At 33.6% G+C, this 15,592-nt stretch overlaps 1 protein-coding gene across 5 annotated transcripts in view; it reads right to left on the reverse strand.

Moving 5' to 3' along the window:
- Nucleotides 1-5,225: 5,225 nt before the first annotated feature.
- Nucleotides 5,226-15,592, reverse strand: part of LOC149807581 (nucleoredoxin-like protein 2) — a 28,188-nt gene continuing 17,821 nt past the window's right edge. For all 5 annotated transcript variants that reach the window (XM_089968348.1, XM_089968329.1, XM_089968339.1 and 2 more), the window contains exons 2-3: nucleotides 11,484-11,907; nucleotides 5,226-8,519 (exon numbers count right to left, since the gene is read on the reverse strand). In XM_089968348.1, the coding sequence (XP_089824474.1) occupies nucleotides 8,132-8,519; nucleotides 11,484-11,887 (792 nt within the window). In that variant the 5' untranslated portion in view covers nucleotides 11,888-11,907 and the 3' untranslated portion in view covers nucleotides 5,226-8,131. The remainder of the gene's footprint in view (nucleotides 8,520-11,483; nucleotides 11,908-15,592) is intronic.

The raw sequence follows: 15,592 nt of genomic DNA on the forward strand, positions 1-15,592 counted from the left end.
TTTCTAATCTTTTAATATTAGGAGATAAGTACACTACATTTTGAATCCAGCAATCCTGGTTAGATGAAAATTTCATGTTTCCCATCTATATATGAAGTGGACAAACGAAGAAACTCCCATCCTTTACCTCCCATTGCCAGCATATGGTGGCTACCTATCAATTGTTGTTTACCAACTTAAGCTTTCTCTGCAGTATAATCAACACCATCGCACACACCTCGGTGAATCATTCAAGATCTTTATTACATTTCATCCATCCAGAAGCATGTTGTAATATTATGTTTTATGGTTTTTATAAAGGACTGGTAACCATGTGATTTTCAGGTTTTCTTAATTTGTCTGAGTTTGTAGACTTCAGTTTTCTGACATGGTAAGTATGACTCTGGTGGCCTAAGTTGTTAGGGTGTCCATCTCAGATGTGGGAGGTCACAGTTTGAACCCTGGCTGAGTCAAACCAACAACTTATAAAAATGGTACTAGCAGCTGCCTCACTTGGTGATTAGCATTAAGAGGTTAGTGTTAGGACTGGTTGATTTAGCTTCACGATAATGTGACAGGTTGAAACATGATGCCCCATGTCTGTGGCATGATGCCCTAGTGCTAGACATCACTATAAACAGACATTCTGCAGACATCATAGTGATAAAACTCAAATTGTTAAAGCTATTTAAAAAATGCACACACCCACTGCACACACACACACAGAGACACAAAAACATAGTAAGCAGCATGCTGTATTTGCACTATATGTATTTTGTACTTTAAACACATGTTTAATTTTATGGACCTTAATATTAATTTGTCGACATTTTTGGGTTGTAACTTCCATTTTTTTAAAATGTACTGGTCATAGACCAGGAGAACTTGTGGGATTGTCTTGCATACATTGGCCATAGTCTGTCATCCTTCCATCAAAGTTCGTTATTGCTACTCCTAAACTATTTGGAAGACTTCTTATAAATTCCAATAGTGCTGATCTGATATCCAATATTGTAGCCATCTTGAAAATCTTGTTTTCACTGCTTCTCTTAAATGGAACGTCATTCTGACACAGGATTTTCATCAGAAGAGTTCTTATGGTATCTAGTTGGATATCTTGAAATTATTGTTATCTCTTGTCCACTCAAATAGATGGCTATATGAAACTGAGATTTGTGAAAGGGACTTCTTATAATACCTTGTTGGTCCCAAATGAAGAATCATACTAATCATACATACATATTGACTGCCATGACAACTGTTGCGAAAATCTTCTTTTCACTACTCCCTCTGAATGGATGATAATTATTACATGGGTATTTGACCAAGCAACTTCTAATGAATGGATGATCATTATTACATGGGGATTTGACCAAGCAACTTCTAATGAATGGATGATCATTATTACATGGGGATTTGACCAAGCAACTTCTAATGAATGGATGATCATTATTACATGGGGATTTGACCAAGCAACTTCTAATGAATGGATAATCATTATTACATGGGCATTTGACCAAGCAACTTCTAATGAATGGATGATCATTATTACATGGGCATTTGACCAAGCAACTTCTAATGAATGGATGATCATTATTACATGGGCATTTGACCAAGCAACTTCTAATGAATGGATGATCATTATTACATGGGGATTTGACCAAGCAACTTCTAATGAATGGATGATCATTATTACATGGGGATTTGACCAAGCAACTTCTAATGAATGGATGATCATTATTACATGGGCATTTGACCAAGCAACTTCTAATGCATGGATGATCATTATTACATGGGCATTTGACCAAGCAACTTCTAATGAATGGATGATCATTATTACATGGGCATTTGACCAAGCAACTTCTAATGAATGGATGATCATTATTACATGGGGATTTGACCAAGCAACTTCTAATGTTTACTTAATCTTAAATGAAAATGTTACCAACCTCGCATCTAATACATGCATCACAGCAGCTAATTTGAAAATCTTGTTATTGCTGAAGAATATCGGAGATTGTTTCAACACTTGGCAGTTAAAGGGAAGAATTGGTCTTATCTTGAATTGCTGGAATTTTTGTTGCTAATAGAGCATCAGTCCATTCATGGTACTTTTGTTTTTAAGTATTCGTCTGTGCAACCATCAGTCTGTCTCTTTAACTTGTATATTTCACAAGGATGATTAGTTTATCTTATTTTATCTACCTACCTACATATCAATCAGTCCACCCAACCATCTAATTTGTAAATCTATCAGTTGCTCTATCTTTTAATGTATAGCAGACATTATCCAGAACTGTGACAAGCATACACATATTCTGTAATGGGGGAAAAAAGTCTTATTTATGACATTACAGAACTGAGTGAAAGTGATAATAAGATACATATTACGGCTGAGATGTGCTACTGTTTGTCTGAAATCTTAGATGATTAGAAGCTTGATACAGGATAATCTAGGTTTATCAAATTTTAACAAACTGCAGATTCACCAGAAAATATGACTGTCAATACTAAAAAAATGAAAACCTTGTTATGACATTGTTTTAAAAACCACTCAATTTGACAATACATAGCCTGGGAAAAAGTGCTTGGTGTCTATACAGATTATGCCAATCTGCCTTCTGTTACAAAGAATAGAACATTTTAAAGATTTCTTTTCAGAAACTGCCAAACAAAATTTTACAGAAGCATTCTGGGATGGAGTGCTTTTAAATTTGCATAAATGGTATTGGTCAACCATCAAATATTGCCATTTGTACTAAAAGCAGAAAAAAACTTGAAATGATTTGTTCTCAAACACCACTTAATATAAACTGATCAAATCAGACGTTAAAGCATCCTGGCATGCTGGTCTTTCAGGTTTATTACAAAAGATGCTAATGCCATCAAAATTGGCTGCCATTGCTAAAAACATAAAAACCTTTAAGGAACTTTTCAAAAATTGCTAAACAGAATTTGACCAAATTTATCAGCAATCATCCAGGCTAAAAGGGTTTTCAAGTCTGTAAAAATGATGCTGATCTACCAACAATTATAGCACACCTAGAAAATGGCTGCCTGTAAAAATGATGCTGATCTACCAACAATTATAGCACACCTTGAAAATGGCTGCCTGTAAAAATGATGCTGATCTACCAACAGTTATAGCACACCTAGAAAATGGCTGCCTGTAAAAATGATGCTGATCTACCAACAATTATAGCACACCTAGAAAATGGCTGCTCAAAAACTCTTGGTAGAACTGGACAAATTCCACAAGAAGTTTCCAGGCATGAAGGGCTTTCAAAATTATACAACTGGTGCTTAGGGTACAATGGTAGCTGAATTGGTTGAGTGGCAGACTTGTACTCTAAGGCTTATGGGATCTGCCAGAGCCAGCCACCTGCTTTAGGAAAAACACATAGCTCCAATTTCCTTAACATGATAAAGCCAATAATATTCTAAAGGTGCTGTTAAAAACCAACCAACCATGGTTTGCATTCATTTATGGCTGTCTATATTGAAAAAAACTGGATGTATGGCACTCATTAAATGACTTTTAATAAAATTTAAAAAAGAATATTAACAAATTTGACAAAAAAAGCATCCTTGCACAATGGGCTTCAAAATTTATACAAATAATGCTGATCTGCCATCAAATATGGCCACCATTTCTAAATATAGAACGACCTCTCAACAACTTCTACAAAAATTGCTCAACAGAATTCATCCAACTTTGACAGAAAGTTGGCATTTATGTTTTCGACATATGGATGAAGATGCAGAGCACAAAAAGACTAAAGCAGTTGGTTTCATAATAAATGCAGTTGACAGCATAGGATGAGAGTTTTACAGAATGCATCAAAGTGACCTAAATTTCCTGACCAACTGCATTTGCATTAGTCTGTTCTGCATATGCCAAGTAGGTGAGTAATCTCATGCCCACTTTGGAATCTTGTCAGAGTCTGACACATGAATTCCTCTATGACACAATCTATGAAAACAAAATAATTCAATGTTACTGGCATTTCAAAGTATTTCACATGAGACACTTTGGGCTCTAAATAAAGATAGATATGTGCCTGAATCCTAATAACAAAGGCAAGCCTGAATCCTAATAACAAAGGCAAATGGTGTAAAAAATGGTATTTTTTTCTGAATTTTAGGCTGACATTTGGCAAGTGTGGTAGTTTATAACAGAAAATAATATTTTGTAAAAATATGTTGTGAGCAATTTGTTGGTGATGATGAAGATGGTGATAGAAAGAGTGGCATTATGATGGGTGTAGACTATATATAACTTACTTCAAGTTGGTGGATAAATAATTTTTCCCTTTTTAAACTGTACTGTGTGTGAAAAGTATGCATTCGGCATGTTGACGGAACAACAGATATTCAACAAACCATTATATAAAATGAACACTAGAATGGCTGCAAGTTCCCTTTGCTTCTTGTCACTCATTCTTGTTAGGTAGGTTGCAGATATGCAAATCATGGCCATGCCAATGAAGCTTACAGCTAGCCACTGTTACTGACTCAAAATCGAGTTTATAAAACTGGCCAACAGCAAGCCTCTCTTACCGACTCAAAGTCAATTGGGTAAAACTGGCTTGTAACTAGCCCTCCTTACTGAATAAAACTCAAGCTGGTAAAACTGGACGATAAAAAGTTTTGCAACTGTTACGTCTCGTGATATTTTTGCTACTACCATGTTCCTAGAAATTTAACTGCTACGACCACAAGGCCATAACAACCATACCTGAAAGGGAAGCTGAGACCAACATGTGATCTACAACAAACAAACCAATAATATTGTGCATTCATAAACTCAGGTAGAGATGTCTTAAAGTGTCTTAGGAGTCCTGGTTACTTAAGACTGACATAATTTTGAACAGATACAATTATTTTGTTTCTCTATTTATTGATTTATTTTACTTTAGTTATAACAGGTTTTGTTTTCAGAAGTTGTTTTTGCATCATAGTTCCAACATTTTCTGTGAGTATGGCATTTGATTCTACTGTTTGATCAAAAGTCATATTATCTATTCAATTAACAAATGCAGGTGTGTTGCATATAATGCCATCTAAAAGAAGAAATGATAACAGTGGCTTGTGACTTCCTGTTTAAAATGAATAGCATTGGTACAAGACAGAGAGAAAGAAAGAAATAATGGTATGAGACACACAGAGAGTAAAGAAAATACCATGTGTTTTGATTGCTGTCTAAGCTATGTGTACTGGACATAAACAAAATTAAAACAAAAAGGTTAAAATCAAAAACTTTTTAATGAGATTAATTATATTCAACAGCATGATAACCATTAACAAATCTTTAAAAAAAATTTTGTCATGGATTGGGATTTGCAGATGGATAATCAGGAAGGAGCAATTTTTTTTGATTGGGAGAAAATGTGTGGTGAAATACAAACATGGATTTTCCCATGGCAATGGTATGTGTAGTCTGAAATATTTATATATAGGTTGCAGGTTGCATTCTGCACTGAGACTGCTTGCTTAATAAAAACTCATATTTCTGTTTTGTTTTTATCTTTAATAGTATAAAGTATATATTGGGCAATTGTTCCTTTAACATTTTTATGTAATACCAAGTAAGGTTTTTGAACTGAAAGCTTACATACAAAATATCAATCTTTGCAAAGTTTCACTGTTTTCATTCTGTTGTGTTTCACCAAATATAAAAGATTACAATTTCAGTTCTTTCTTTTGATCATAATTGAAAGAAAAAAGTTCAAACTATGAAGTAGCCACCACCTCTTATGTACATTTGATATTTTCTTCTCATCTGTTGACAAACAATCCAAGTTTCAATTGTTTGGCTTGTTAAATTCCTAAAATGTTATACACAGTCCAAGTTTTCAGAATTTGGCTTAAATTCCAAAATGTTGCACAGAATCCAAGTTTTCTGTGTTTGGTTTGTTAGATTCCTAAAATGTTGCACATAATCCAAGTTTGCCCCATGAAATTCCTTGTTTTTTTAATTATATTTTCGATATTATTCTGCTCTATAGTTTCAAATTTATGCAATAAATGCAAGTCAATAATTCAGTTTGAGAACTGTTTAAAAAGAAAACTGTTTTCCTGTCACAAAATGATTCTGCAGCTCAAATAGAATTGCATAAACATAACTCCTGCATCATTTTGTTTTATTAACAGTGCTACTGATTAAATAGCACTTAATGCTTTTCATCTAAATATTTTGAAATTTGGAAACCACCCAAAATTTACAAGGGCACTTACTGAATTCTCGGTCAAGTAATTTCCCTGTATAAAAACAAATTTATTGTTTACACTAATTCAAAGCTCTTGAAGTGAGCAAGTATTTCTGTATTTTTAGTTTCTTTGCTGAATGGGAAAAGGATATTGGATGGGTTAAGTTTAGCCTCAGTTTGGCCATACCTTTTAATAGGTCAGCTCTTGGTAGTTTCTCTCTCTCTCTGTCTCTCTCTATATTATAAACACCATTATTCCGTTTTTGTAAAAAAAATGGAAGAAAACCGAAGAGTAGCTATACAAGTTTAAACAAATTTCTATCAAGCCCACTTTGACAGAAGCTTGACAAAGCAACTGCTTTGGAATCCATATGTGTGTGTCTATGCCCCCATCCACACCCTACATTAACCACAGTGTTTATATGTGGTCAGTTTCTAATTGTTTTCTTTAAAAATGCATATTGAATTTATTTGAGCAATATATAAATATACATTATTTCTCTGTACAAGTCAAATATTATATACAATTTTAAAAACAACACACTAAATATAAAATATGTGCCATCAGAACATGGAATTATGCATAAAAGGAAAGTAAAGAAAGCTAAAGCAAAACAATGACCAAATTATGAACTTAGTTTGAATACCTGGGTGTAACAGACTATTTCTCCATAGTATATACATGTACATGCTGTTCTGGTTTTTTAAATGAAGTAACTACATGCAGCCCCTTGGCAGGAATCATTCCTTCATTATCACTCAAAGAATTTTAAAGTCAGGAAATAGTAGGCAACTTAATTTCCTGTAAGAACTCATAATTTAAGTAACAGCTGAATGAACATCATTTCATACAAACAGTTTTAATATTTTATTTCAGCAGCCAATGTTTATGTTCCTATGGTTTTGTCTACTTGCATATTTCATTGATACATACTCTCATGTGGCCAGCGGCATACTAAAATGCACACAGATACACCAGTGTAACAAAGAAAAATAAAAATACCAATTTTTAACAATTTCTAGGCAGGAACGCCATCTTTCCAGTCCCTTTAAAGTGTGTACATCAGAAATGTGCCTAAATTTGCCCCTGATGTCAACAAAGTGCTTAAATATTTTTACATCAGAGTGTCATATATATATATATATATATATATATATATATATATATATATATATATATATATATATATATAAGAGCATCAGTCAAATGTACCTGCTCTAAAATAAGTACTGTATATACTCATAAGAACTGTCCAAACAACAGAGATTCTATCTGCCATCGCCATAACATAATGCACCAGCATATCAGGGGTTTATACTGTTTGCTTTATTGATTATTCCTAACAAACTGCATAGACTCAGATCTGCTGGCACATTATGCAATGGCGGTTTCGGGTTCATGCAGTTTGCATTTGCATCTGACTTGTACAAACAGTAAATAAATAGTCTGTGTATCATACAAATCAAGGCTGCAATATCCAGCATCAAGTAAGCAAGAAAATAGGTTTTCACCATATATAATCATATCTCACTCAGAACAAAAACTGAATGTTTTCATTGTATATAATTATAATTTACACGTTACTTAGATAATGAACAAAATCTAAAAGTTTCCAGCCTATATAATCCAGCCTATATAATCATGTTACAAAGGATAATGAACAGCAGAATTGTTCAACATTTGAGAACCGTTTCTTCATTTAACTCTGCAGCATTACATTCAGTACGTGGGTTGGTGGTTCTTTCCAGAGTTTTCCCAGGTTCTTCCTCCACCAAAAATGGCATTAAACCATACAACAATAATAACAACGTTCAGTACCAATGAAATGTGGCCAAATGTGAACCTTGTTACAAGAATTACAAAACAACACGCTCGTTATGTTATTTCAATCTTTATACTTGTCTCCTCTTGTTTGCTTGGTCTTTGCATTGTCCCCTGCAATTTATGTTTTCACCTTCATTTTATCACCTATGGTTTCTATCTTGCCTTTTGTTTTATCACTTGTACTTTCTGGTTTGCTCTTACTTTTTTCACCTATGATCTCTGCCTTGTTCTTGGTTTTGTCACCAGTTGTTTCCAATTTGCTCTTTGTTTTTTCACTTGCATTCTCAATTTTTCCCTCTGTGACTTCCTTTGACTGGTCAGCATCCTCATCCTGGACCTGGCTGGTCTTGGATTCCAGTGTGGTGGCTATCTGTTCCCAGTTTCGGTAGCAAATCACCCCCTTGTCTTGGATCTCCTTCCGCCCCTTCTGTGTGATGATTTCTCCATCCTTGTTTACTATAATCAGCTTGGGGACAGCATTAACACTAAACTTTTCTCTCAGTTCTCTGGAAGTTTAAAAAAATGTCATTTTATCAGTTCTCTGGAAGTTTTCACAAACGTCATTTTATTCACTCTTTATCAAAAATGATGATTTTGATTGATTGTAAATTCAACAGATCTGCAAAGTCATCCATGTCTAATAAATAGATTTTGAAGAAAACAATAGGAACAACCTTTTCATGAGGATTTTTCTTCACATTTTATGCCCCTAGAGCTTGTAACTGGGGACGTTGTTATCTGATCTTGTCGGTATGTCAATATACCCATCGTATTATAGTTATTAGCACTATATGTATTATGTAGTAAAACCACCTGGCATAAATAAGTTAAATTTGGTATACATCTATCTTCTAGTATATGCAAACAACATTTTTATTTGAATGATTTTTGTGGAGCCTGCCTTGACAGTAACATGACATAGTGATTTGGCATTCATGTGTCAGTCTGTAGGTATTATCTATAGGTCAGTATACACTATTGGGTAAACTCTGCAGTCTACAGATTCAGCTTTAAGCTTTGTGAAACCTTGATTCTCATAGACATTGTCAAAACCCATTTAACTGTGTTGTTAAACTTTTCAAAATGACTTGATGTCACAACCATGAGATGCTGAGCGAATGTTTACAAACAGCAGACATGGTGTTACATCAAATGTGTACATTGAACAGCAAAGCTGCCATAATCCTCCTATTAAACTTATAATTTACTTTCCAAAATTTCATATTGTCAGCCATGTAATGGTCTTAAACTAAGTTAAAAAAGAGTGAAAGGCAACAAGCTTTGTAAAATTTAACAAAATATTTATTTCTCTAGAATACAAAGTGAAAAATTTAACAAGAACTTACTGTATTGTGAATTCCAAATAATCCTAAAATTTCTAAAAACAAGTCCTAATGATTAGAGTTCTGAATAAACTTTTGTGGCATTCCAAAATAAATCGAATGCTGTAGTTGTTGATGTGCCTGAGATAGACTGTGTTGTAATGATGTGCCAAGTCTTTCGTTGAATCAGAATTATAAAATCAAAATATATATCCTTATTTTAATTTCGCTATAAATCCAAGTCTTGCTTTCTAAAAATGTTATTTCTAAGCATTTTGTATTTCCAGAAAAGAATAACTTGAATTAAATAATTTGAATTAATAAATTCCAGTCCACTGGACACAACAATAATACAAATGATTCTCCTCAGATCTTAAAGCATGAATGAATACATTCTAGATAAGATTATATAGTCCTCTACTTGACCTCAGGTGACAATTAGCATTTTCTATAAAAAGATTTAACCTATTGGAGAATTTCTTTCTGGAAGGTTACACATCTTTACAAGAATTTTTTAAAATTATAATTAGAAGGTCTGTTACTAAAATCATAAATATAAAATGTTGTGAACAAAATGTAGACCCAGCATTTCATGGGGAATTTCCAATGTTCTGGACTCAGACTGAGATAAACATGTTGTTTACAAAACCAAAATCAATGAATTAGGTCTGGTAGGAAATGAATCGATTTTGGACAAGGTTAAGTCCAAATACAATCATGCATAGCATATAATGAATAAATCAAATCATCTTAAAAAATTAAGTAATGAACAATGCAAATTAAATATACATAACACATGTACTAAGTGATATTAATGAATGTCAGACCTTTATTTCTGCTGTATTGATTATCTTGACTGTTTTCTCATTAAAGGCATCATCGTGCAGAAATGGTGGTGGCATCAAAGGCATCATTGTGCATAGTTGGGGGTGGGTGGTATCAAAAGGCATCATTATGCAGAATAATTTCAATATTTCTAGGATTTGTGTTGCATCAAAAGGCATCATTATGCAGTAAAGGGTTAAGGTCAATGATCAATTTGCAAACAAATTAAATTATGTTAAGTTTTAATATTTCCAGCTAATTAAAAGGTAGGCTCAGCAAAATGGGTCTCTCATTTATTTTTAAAAAAAACGAAAAAAAAATTTTAATCTGTTTATTTGCACTGCAGACCATGTTGGCACAATTATACAAAAACTACTGGATAAAGACAATGGAAATTGATAGGCATGTGTCTGTCTAGATTTAGATTTTCACACCTTCTGACTTTTGCACTTTAACTTTTGCTTTCATACCTCTTTAAAAACCTTCCTAGCAGTGTTGTAGAGAGTGATCATGGGCCCTGTGGTAAGAAAATGCTTATTGTTATGGGCCCATGCCCAGAAGATATATCCTCGGTTGCCCCCCCCCCCCATCGGATCTGCTTCCCACCATATTACCTCGATGCCATGATGTGATGCAGGGCAATGAGATTTGGCACACATGTTTATGTACATGTATGCATAGGTAAATTGGTTAGATTTTTGTGCTATTTAAATAATTTACATGATCTATATCAGGTCTTGAGACTTCTGAAGTCAGACCATTTGCGTCAACAAACGGGGGCATACATGCATAACAAACACAAATGCAGTTCACTCTGCATTTTTATTTTTAATTTTTTAAATGGCTTCACGATGTAATGGTCTATGTAATCCCAACAATGTGAGTAATACTACAAAAAAAAACAAACCGGTAACATGTAGTTTCTAGGATTCAATTCAGTCCTCACAATACGAATCTCATTTAATCACTGTAATAAGTATATATTAACTCTTGTTTTAATTGATGAACTACAAATAATAGATTCTTGTTTATTAGTTTAATGGGAGGAGACCCAAAGTCTAATTTTTGTGGTTGGGAATCCAACACAGTTCACCATCTGGTTCACAAGTCTGGTTAGTAAGTGACTCCATTATACATGTGCCAAGATCTCTACATCAATATAAATAATAGATACACTACACTGTGTGTAACAACATACTTTATATAATAGGATCAGTTCTAAGAAATTAAATTTTGACAGACAAAATATGAACGAGAAAACCTTCAGCTGAGAACTGGCCAAACTAGCATGAAGAATGGTAGAATCATGGATTTATATCTTACTCTATTTTGGTGGTTCCAAAAGGAACAGCAAACCAGTCACAATGCTTCTCCTTGTAGTAGCTGATCATGTCTTCTTCCTTTTTGTCAAAGCTGACAAAGACAATCTCAAAGCTGGCACTTCTGTTCTTCAACTCAAGATACAAATCACACAACATTGGAGTAAATAGTTGACAAGGTGGACACCAACTTGCTGAGAAATACAGTCCCACAATTTTGCCATTCAGAACATCTGCTGCTGGTACCATTCCTTGTTCCTTCTCCTCCTCCTCCCTTTTCAGGTCCTCCTCTGTCTTGTCATGCTCAAGGCCAAGTTGAACAGTTAATCTCTCCTCATCTGGAATTTTTTTTGGCTTTGAGTAGTATTCTTTAGTTGCAAGTTTCATATCTTTAAATAGTGCTGCCATCTGTATTTATTTTTCTTGTTCTGAAAATAAATATCACTATAAAGAATAGAAAGAAAGAAATGAATAACATAGCCAATGAATGAATGAATCCTGAACAAGAGTCCCTTGATGGTACTGACACTCTCCTGCCAAAAAGAATTTATAGTTATTCAACATAAGACTATTTCTTTCTTGTAACTGCTTACAATATTCTTCAGCATGTTCAAATTAGTTACTGTTGTGGCAGATGTACTGGAAGTAAGATCAGCACATTTTCATTTAGGGCACCGTTTCAGTAAATAGGGGTCCAAAATACTTGTCTCAGTGTGCAATGTTTACATAAATAGGCCACCAATGGAAAACATTTGATGAAAACTCCATAGCAATATGATCAGGACAATTGGTGACAAGATTTTCACTATGTTCATTGTAAACAGCTATATTGGCTGTCTGCATGGCACCATTTTGATCAAGTACCAACTAGACATCATTAGAAATCTTCTGATGAAAATCCATTGTTGATATAACCTTCCACCAAGGAGAAATAACAATAATATTTTCAAGATTGCCACTGTAGTGGCCATATTTGATATCAGATCGACACACTTTTTATTGAAGACAAACTAGATACCATAATAAGTCTACTTGTGAAAATCTCATGCTGATTCTACTTTTATTCAGGCCAAATATCAATAACCAGGATTTATATGATGGCTGCTGTGGTGACCATATAGGATGCCAGTTTGGCACAAGGTCCAACTCAACATCATAAAAAGTCTTTTAGTGAAAACCTCATGCTGATATGAGCAACCATTCAGGTGGAGTATCAGTAAGAAGATTTCAAGAGTTCTGCTGTGGAACCCATATTATTTACCTGGGTGGCACCATTTTTAGGACCAACAAGACATCATACAAAAAAATTCTGGTAAAAAATATATGCCAATATTACTTTCTGTACAGGAGTAGTAATGACAATAATACTTTCAAGATGGCTGCCATGTGATATCCCATAATCCCTTCTGGTCAATAACCAACAAAGCTAAAAATTAATTACTAAAATTTAATAAATTTCAGACACGGACTTTCAATATTAACTTTCAAATATTTGAGAGTATTTAATAAAGACTAGTGCTGAAGCAATTGCCAGACATTTTTCCTTTTTTGTTTCGATATCTCATGAAAGTTTGCATAAATAGCCATTCACGAATCTCTAAATCAATATTCGGGTCTTCTTAATGTTACAATTAAGTTCCCATTGTGTGCTTAAGTACTGAAGCATAGAATTATAGGATAAAAGGATAAAAACATACAAAAGAAATTCAAGATCAGTCTGGTTTACACAATCAAGTCCAGGCTTTTCTTCACTTACAAAGTTGCTATTTTCAGTGTTGGATTTTTGTCGTATCATTTCAAATAGTCTAGATAATTCCTGAATTGTACCTTTCACTCTGCATTCTGTACCTTTATCCGCCTTTGGTCACCTCAGATGATCATTTTATAAGAAGACAAGGGTCTCAGACGTATCATTAAAAATTCGTTTAGTGATATTGCTTACTTTTTCTTGTTTAAAATCCAATTTACTTTTTTTTGTTGCTGTTGAGATGCCAAATTAAAAATGTTAACTTCTGTTGCATTTAAGAAATTTTTGTTTTCATTTTTCCATTAGGGTAAGCTGGTCAAATTTCCACTAATGGTGTATTTCCTAGCACTGACATTTTTTGTGCTACTTATGACTTATCCATATGTACAATGAGTTACAGGGCATTCCCAGAACAAATGACATGATACCATCATCACTTTCTTCTCTACTATCAAAAGCACATGGAATTGGCACCTAAATTAAAAAATTTTACTACAAAAGTGCACTGACAGTAACAAATAACCATCTATTTATAAATCTGATAATGTATTCCCTATGTTCATGAAGGAAGAAGCATCAACTTATCCAAACATTTAATTAACTTGTTTTCTCTGCAAGTCAGAACATTTACTATTAGGCACAACAAGATCCTGTGCAACTCAAATGAATGTGCTTGTTTATGAACTAAAAAGCATGCAAAATGACAAACCAAAAGGCAAACAAAGTGTCTTGATTCCCTTAAAGCTTTTGACAAGGATGCTCTTGAAAAGCTTTTATCCAAGTTATTACACTATTATGGAATTAAGGATTAAAACACTCATTTGGATCAAATCTTTTTATTGACAACAGAACTCAAAGTCTTAGTTAATGGAGAACACTGATATACTAGTATACCAGTATCAGGCATCCCACTGTACTAGTATACCAGTATCAGGCATCCCACTGTACTAGTATACCAGTATCAGCCATCCCACTGGGTTCTGTCTGTGACCTATGCTACTTCTTACTACATGTATAGTTAAACCGATGTTCTGCCTGAAAACGTTGTGTAAACTTGTTTGCAGATCATACAGACAAGTGAATCCATCACAAAAATTGACCTGGTAGAATTTAAAAATGGTGAGCAAAAATGGGATATTTAATTCAATCCTTTACAAATATCATTTTTACATATCCACAGATCTTGTAAACTGATCCAAACAAGTAGAACAATATGGTTCCCTCACAAAGAAAACCTTGTAAATCCAGCCAAAGACAACTGCCAGATGGTGAAACAAGACTATAGACAAACATCCATGGTTACAAATATGCTGTAATGACATAATTGGAGACAACATTGCCAATTTTGTTTTATTTCATAGAAAACCCCAACTCCATTAATTAAATAAATAATACCACAATTACAATCCCCTAATCATGCCAGCAGACTGATCCAGACTTCTACAGATTACAACAAATACTCTTTCTTCCCATCATTCACAGGACTTCAACCGGCTGACATTGTTATATTGCAGATAAATTCACAGCCACATCCATTAAACCCAACCATGATTCAACTTGTAATTTATTCACTTTTTTTTCTTCTCACCTTATATCCTACCAATCTATCACTATTAGTATATATCATAACATCACCATGATTTAACAATCTTTTCTTCACACACTTATCTGAAGCTGCCAGGAACAAGAATATGTAAAGCAGAACAAGTGTTACTAAAATTGATCAAGAAGGAAAATAAACCATCAACAACATTAGTTTATGTTTTCTTAAGAATCCATATGATCTGGTATTTTTAAAAGCTGTATTTCTCTTTTTCCCTTTCATCCTGCTCCACTCCCTCTCATATCTGAGCTATCTGGTCTGTGCATAACAAAATGGTGAATTATATGAATTAATGAATTATATCTTAATAACTTATAAATTGATAACACAACTTAAAAGAAAATTAGAATATGTCAGAACTGATTTGTTAATGTGTTGTAGTAGTCAGAATTACCACTTGGATTGGATATAATATTAACTTTTATACAGTTACATATTGTTACTACATGAAATTCAAAATTTAATTTCATTGATTTTGTTCTCTTAATCAATTATTGTTCTACTTATATACAAATCAAGGCGGATATGCATACTTATATATGGAAAGAAGTAATAATTAGCATGTGGTTAGAATATACTGAGGGCCTCAAGGTAGATTGGTTTTTAGCTAATTGTGTTACCCTCTTTAAATAAGGTCATTATTATTATTATTATTATATGGCCCATTTATCATAATACAATATAAACATTCACCTAACAGAAGACAAATAGCAGACACAAATAACTTCTGAGTCGGTGGGAAATATCTCTTTGGATCCTACAA

This window comes from Sinohyriopsis cumingii, chromosome 1, assembly GCF_028554795.1.
Source record: "Sinohyriopsis cumingii isolate HCF-2022 chromosome 1, ASM2855479v2, whole genome shotgun sequence".
In the NCBI taxonomy this organism is placed as follows: domain Eukaryota; kingdom Metazoa; phylum Mollusca; class Bivalvia; order Unionida; family Unionidae; genus Sinohyriopsis; species Sinohyriopsis cumingii.